Consider the following 6,860-nt stretch of genomic DNA (forward strand, 5'->3'; position numbering starts at 1 on the left):
GAATGTCAAACTTGGAAGTTGCAGAGTATGAATTTAATAGATGATCTTGAGTTCAGTAGATGTAGAACAAAGCAAGAGTGCTTCACATACACTGCCAGGAATCACTTAAAACCTATATTGTACTCGCTGATCATTTGAAATGAGACTTCATTTGTATTGTTATGTATAAAAGGCGAAAATGAAACAGTGTCAGATGTGAATGTTGCCACCTTCTTAATGAATGAGAAGTATCTTCTGACTTCTATCTTCTGTTTCTCAGGTGGGGGGTGCATTTGCTCCCCCTTTGAAGGACTTGTGCAGGTTCTTGAAAGAAAATCCAGAGTATGGAGTGGCTCCTGAATGGGGAGAAGTCGTAAAACAGTCTGTGAGTATTTGCAGAATAAGATAATTGTGGTGTGAAATGTATCCTAAAAACAAATAAAGCAAATGGGGGGAAAAAGGACATGCCAAAACAGGATTAGACTGCAGTCAATAAAGGTATAAATAATAGCAGAATTACTTTCAGAATTCAGTCAACTGAATTACATTCAGTTATCCACAGGACAGACAAAAACAAAGCATGAGTTCTGAGCTTCTCGAATTGTATTAGGCTAGTTTAAATTAGAGATGTTTGCTGGGGAAGAGCAGACTATTTAAATAAGGAGGTGAGTAGTGGTTGATCTTAAAATTTACCATTTTGTAAGTGGAATTTTAAAGATTTTGAAGTGCATCTCAAAGAGAATAATAATGGCTGTTGCAGTTCTTGATTCATAGTTAGGCAGGAAGGCTTACAGAATTGAAGTAACAATTGTGCAAGCCCTAAAAAACAGTGCTCTGAATTTTATTTAAATTTAACTTGAGTCTTGACTGTTAAGTTTATGGATGAAGTGAAATAGGAGGACATTAAATGGACACTAGCCAGAACGAAGGGGCTGGGAGATCATGGGTCTGCATGCAATCAGACATCTAGCTTCAAGTTGAGTAACTGACTTTTTTAATTTAATTGTGAAATGACTGGAATGTGGTAATATTGCAAAGCAATGCTGGCTCAGATCTTATATTCCTTGCTCCTGATATTAACTGTATTTTAGCTTGATCTGCAAACAGACCTTTAAGGATGAGGTAGCAGATGGTCTGAGAAGAGACCTGTGTAGCCCTCACTGTGGAAACAGGCCTTTAGACATTTGAGTTGTGATAGCAGAGTCACCACAAATTCCCATTGAGCTGTCTAGAGATCCAACTACTGTGCTAGCATACCAGAATAACCTTTGACAGTGTTACTGTGCACTGAGGTCTTTTGTTTGCTTTTACTTTTTTCCATCTCTAAGCTCTCAACATGCTAAAAGTCACTAACATGTCTCTTGCAGGGATTTCTTCCAGAGGGTATGTTTGACCGTATTCTCACTGGACCTGTTGTGCGGGAGGAAGTAAGCCGGAGAGGAAGGCGCCCCAAAAGTGAGATTGCCAAGGCAACAGCGGCTGCAGCAGCAGCCACGGCTGCCAGCGTGTCAGTTAACCCTCTGCTAGCTAACGGCCTGCTGCCAGGAGTGGATCTGCCGAGTCTTCAGGCCTTGCAACAAAACCTGCAAAACCTGCAGTCGCTGCATGTAACAGCAGGGTTAATGGGAATGCCAGCTGGCCTAACTACTGGAGGAGAAGCTAAGAACATGGCTGCCATGTTCCCCATGCTGCTGTCAGGGATGGCTGGATTACCAAACTTGCTGGGCATGGGAGGACTTCTGACAAAGTCTACAGAATCTATTTCAGAGGAAAAAAAGGGAAGTGATTCCAAGGAGGCAGATGCAAAGAAAGAAAGGACAGAAGACCAAAATACGGATACTGGTGGTGAAAACTCTGTTTCAAGTTCTCCTTCAACATCCTCTGCTGCTGTAGCTGCCAATCCTCTCTCTCTTAACCCATTACTTTTGTCCAACATACTTTACCCAGGGATGCTTCTCACTCCAGGCCTTAATCTTCATATCCCAGCTTTGTCTCAGTCTAATATTTTTGATGTACAGAACAGTGAAAACAATGACACAGGCTCAGCTAAGCCCACAGAAGAAAAGGAGGAAATTTCTAGGGTTAGAGATCAGGAAGACAAAGGGGGAACAGAGCCAAGCTCTCACAATGAAAACAGCACAGATGAGGGTTCAGAGAAAGCAGATGCTTCATCTGGATCTGATAGTACATCGTCTTCATCTGAGGATTCAGATTCTAGTGATGAAGACTGACCCCAGACTCTGCACTTAAATTATAAACTGATTTTGAATTTATTCTTTAATTATTTTGTTGTAAATAACCTAGTGTTGAGTGCATCAATGATTTACTGACCGAACATTTCAGTATTTGTTTAGAAGTGCAAACTGCTTTCAGAGACATTTTGCATGTAATATTTCTTGAAGTTCATAAGTTTCTGAACTTGTATGTACTATCAAATACACAATGGTGTAAAATTGCAACAAAAGGCATTATAATTTTGTTGGGGGGGTTAATTTTATGAAAATAATGCTCAAATAAGAGCTGTATATTTAATATATTTGCAGTGAACACAGAATACTTTATGCATATTATTGATTTAATTTGAATATAGTTTTACAGCCTCCTTGACACTTATAATTTACAGATCAAAACTCAGCAATAATTTGGGCAGCTAATGAATGTCATGAAAGCTGTAGAATCTACATCACCATCCATTGCTTTAATTACATGAAAATGCTCTAGTGTTGTGATGCACTGCTGTTTCCAATTCAGGTACAAGTGTGTTTAAAAAGATAAATTTTTCCCAATCAGCCAATTAAACTGGCTACCTGTTACCTCAGCTGAGTTAGTTTAGGAAGTTTACATTGGTTTCTATTACTTGTTTTCAGGTTTTGTTTTGTTTTCTAAAGACATCCTGTATATCATGTTAAAATCTGAGTTATTTGAGATATGACTGTTGGTTTTGGGGTTTTGGGTTTTTTTTCCTCTTTTTACAGCTGTTCCCTTTGACAGCAGTAAGGGGAAATCAAAGCCAAAACTGTCATGTCTCATGCTACTTGGCACCATGTAGACCTATTTAGTTTACATCTTGCGAAGTTTTGGGTTCCCTCTGCAGAATTAAAAGTCCCAAAATGAGGAGTAGTTTCCCCAAGACTCAGAAGAGGCAAACTGTCAGAAAGTGCCACTGAAAAGACCTTTCAACACTGCATACTTCATGTAAAATTTGTTTGTTTGCTTTGTTCGTGTAGATTTCTATTTGTGTTTTATGTCATAAAACCTCCTGGAGTTACCAGTTAATAATGGTGAATAAAGTCTAGATAGTTTTGAACTCCTTTTGAGTTTAAACTTCTCTGCAGATTTAAATCTGACTAAATATTAAATATTACTCCAAATCATTATTGGGATATCACTTCATATTAATTATGCTGAGTTACCCACTAAAGAAAAAGCACTTTGAATAGTAAGGAAGACAAATTATTCTAGAAACCACAGTAACAGGGCATAAGGCATCTGTTTAAAAGTCCAAATCCTTAGAACCCCTTACTATATAAAATCTGTCTAATATTTGATGTGTGATATGATTCCTCCTTCTTCTTAAGCTGCTATTACTCTGACACAGTCGAGGCCCAGATTGACATTTACAGAAGTTGTGAACTGTCTGAGATTTCAACTGACCTTGGTTACATCATTTGCAGTCCAAGAATAGGCAAGTGTTAAGAGAAAATAGATACAGGTACTGGTAGAAGTCATTGAAAAAGCTTTACAAAGGGATAAATTTAAAAATAAAGAAACAAAAACTGTATATTTTGATATAGTTCTGTTGCTTGCTTGTACAGTAAAACAACTGTGTTGTTTTATATCAAGACCTTTACCAATGAAATCTAAGTTTCTATGTGCAAAATAACTAGCCCCATGATTAGAAGCAGTATTACATGTAATTACACAAGTACCATTTGGATTGTGCTGGTTACGTATTTTCCCAAGTAGTACTCTGATTTTTGGCCCTTCATGCAGTGTCTTAGCAATAGTAAAAATTTAAAACTGCCAAGAGAAGGGGGTAGCAATTCTTCATCATGAAAAAGAAAAATCCGTATTTAATATTTTGCCCTTTGTAATATAGCACTTTTATTTAACTAGGATGCATCTATGAAATAGCCAAAGTTTTACAAACAGTTAACGACTTAGTTTGCTGATGGAGTATGTCAACAATACCATCACTTCCCACCCTTACCCCACAAAACAAATCCTAAATCTTGTGGCTAAAACCTAATTTATATCAGATTTATGAAATAAAGTATTTTCCTAATTATGGTCAAGTGAGTTTGGTTACCATTCTAGTGATTCTTTCTATGTAAGGCAATTACAGTTTCAAGTAATGAAGGCTGGTGTAGACTTGAACATAATATATTGAGTTTATTTTTAATCAGTTTGAACCAGAAGGGGAAAAAATGTCCCACTATCAGCTATAAACTATATGCAAATAAGGTTGTATAAAGTTAAGGGTTATAAGGAAACATCAGTAGAATTACACTAATACTGAAGTTAAAAGGATATCCAAGGTGATGATAAAGTGTTTGTTGGTAGTTACTAAAAGAACCTTAGCTGTTATTGCCTTGTATTTCTATCCCTTGTTTCAGGCTTCATGATGCAAGTCTTAGTCCAGGTTTTTTTTGGACATTTGCAATATTTGCCAGTTGTGTTCTGTGTAGTCTGAATTTGCTTTCTGTAGTTGAACAAGCGTCTTAAAAAGTCATTTGTAATTTATTGAATTACTTTCTATGATGTTCTATAGAGCAAATGGAAGTTTAATTATTTTTTATTAAACATATTCTTTGACTACCCATGATGTCGGCCTCAATATGTGAAAACAATGCCATCTGTGCAAGGATTAAAAGTTTATCATGCAGCAGCAAAAGTTAGGTTTCACTTGTTAAGCTCTAAAATGAAAATTATTCTCAATATGGTGTCCCTATTTCTGCCGTTCTGAATGTTGGCTGCAGATCATGATCATCTTTTCTGAGGCTCTTCCTTAAATGAAGACATGAGCACTAGAAATGCACATATATATTCTGTTCTCATGTTCTCCTCCTCCATTTTTTTGTCCTTGGAAGTCCTACAGAATCCCTAATATTTTTAAAATTTGTTCTTAGCAGGTCTGTTAGAAAACCATTAGAGATTTTGGAAAAGGGGAAAAATTGTCTTAAAATTTTACAATCCCATCCTTGTTAGTCTGTGAATTAAAATATAACTATTATTTTCAGTAAAACTATTTCTGAGGATCAGATGATCTAGACATAGTATTGGTGTTTCTTGCACTCCTTTGAGCCTTTTTTTAAACAGTATCTGGATATGATTATTATGTGAGACAAAAACAAGATGTCCTGTGGCAATTTACTTCCCCTATTTTTTCTAGTTTGCTCGGAGACAATTATTTCTGCCATGTTACTTAGTAATGTTTCATTCACCTATCCATTTCTCCAAGGCAGGACTGATGTGCCATCAAAACAGATGTTTGCTTCTTAATGTTTCAACTGCATCGAGATGAAGAAAGCATGCCTGGTGTCCATACAAAGGGATCTGCAGCATAGCATTATATGGAATTATATGGAATTATTTGTGATGTGAAAGTTACTAACAGTTGTATAAAGAATTTCTGATCCAGATAAACCTGTAGTTATCTTCAACGTAAGCACGCTCTATCAGAGTAGTTGACCAGCACTGCAGATTTACATCTGTGCTCTGCTGGTGCCTGCAGAGGAGACTTAATTATACCGGTATTGCTATGGGAGTTTACAAAATAACTCTCCTGGCTTATCTAAATAGCCCTAATGTTCTACAGAGAGGGAAGTTCTTTTCTTTGCTGCATTTAGAGGAAAAGAAAATAAAGATAATAGCTTTCCATAACTAAACAGTAAGAAAATCTCGATCACTTTGTTTTAAACTAGTAATTTTTAATTATTTTTTTCTCTTAAAGATGCTACAAGGACTTCTGCTGGTTAAATGTACCCTGATGACCAAGGCAAGTTTCAGCTAACATTTCCTTGAGGGAAACTACTATGTAAAACCTTTTTTAGCTTTTAATAATTAAGTACATGTGAGAGCTGTTAGAAAATACTAACATTATACACAGAGGAGGGATGTTGAAATGCATTATAACTCAAGTGGTGCCAGTAAATTACATCATTCGTTACTGCCAAAAGTTCTAGCCTGTCAGAAATTATAAATAACCTTTTGTTCATTATATTTCAGTTTTTAATTCAGCATTTTAGGAACACTGTTCACTGAGAAATACAAAAGAATTAAGGAATATTAAGATACGCTGGACTGAAGTCTTGAAATGGACAAGTGATACAGGTACGTATCTTCCCAAAACACCTGGACTTTCATAATTTAAATTTTAGCTTCAGTTTGGAATACTTTATAGTTAGGCTAGCTAACATTCAGATTATATTTTAAAACCCCAAACTACTTAGCATTAATCAAATTACAGCATTTCCTTACTTAAAAAGAGCCAGGGACCATTCTGTCAATCTATGAATCTTTTAATACTGAGGAGACTGTTACTATTTTTTTTTTTTATCCAAAGAATTTTGAAGGAATAGATTCTAATAGAAAGTAAAATACTGTAATCAGGAATTGCTCTGTTCAACAAATACTGTCAATCTAGCTAAACAGAAAAGCGCTACTGTTTTATGTAAGGCTTCTGGGTGGCAGAGAGTATCCCATCAATGCCCTGCTTACCTCAAAACAGTTGCAGCCTCACTGCAAAGTTCACAGCTCCTTTAAAAAAAAACAAAACAAAACAAAACAAAAAAAAAAAGACAGACTGATATTGGATAGAACCTAACCATGATTTTTTTATGTTACAGTGAAATGGGCAAGACCTCAAGTTGTCCTGGCAC

General features: G+C 36.2%; 1 protein-coding gene across 5 annotated transcripts in view; it reads left to right on the plus strand.

Annotated features, from left to right (window-relative positions):
• CHD9 (chromodomain helicase DNA binding protein 9) overlaps positions 1-2,213 on the plus strand; it is an 80,692-nt gene extending 78,479 nt beyond the window's left edge. For all 5 annotated transcript variants that reach the window (XM_054389710.1, XM_054389711.1, XM_054389712.1 and 2 more), the window contains 2 exons: positions 260-364; positions 1,347-2,213. In XM_054389710.1, coding sequence (XP_054245685.1) covers positions 260-364; positions 1,347-2,210 — 969 coding nt within the window. In that variant the 3' untranslated portion in view covers positions 2,211-2,213. The remainder of the gene's footprint in view (positions 1-259; positions 365-1,346) is intronic.
• Positions 2,214-6,860: the final 4,647 nt, after the last annotated feature.

The sequence above is a fragment of the Indicator indicator genome, chromosome 19 (genome assembly GCF_027791375.1).
Source record: "Indicator indicator isolate 239-I01 chromosome 19, UM_Iind_1.1, whole genome shotgun sequence".
In the NCBI taxonomy this organism is placed as follows: domain Eukaryota; kingdom Metazoa; phylum Chordata; class Aves; order Piciformes; family Indicatoridae; genus Indicator; species Indicator indicator.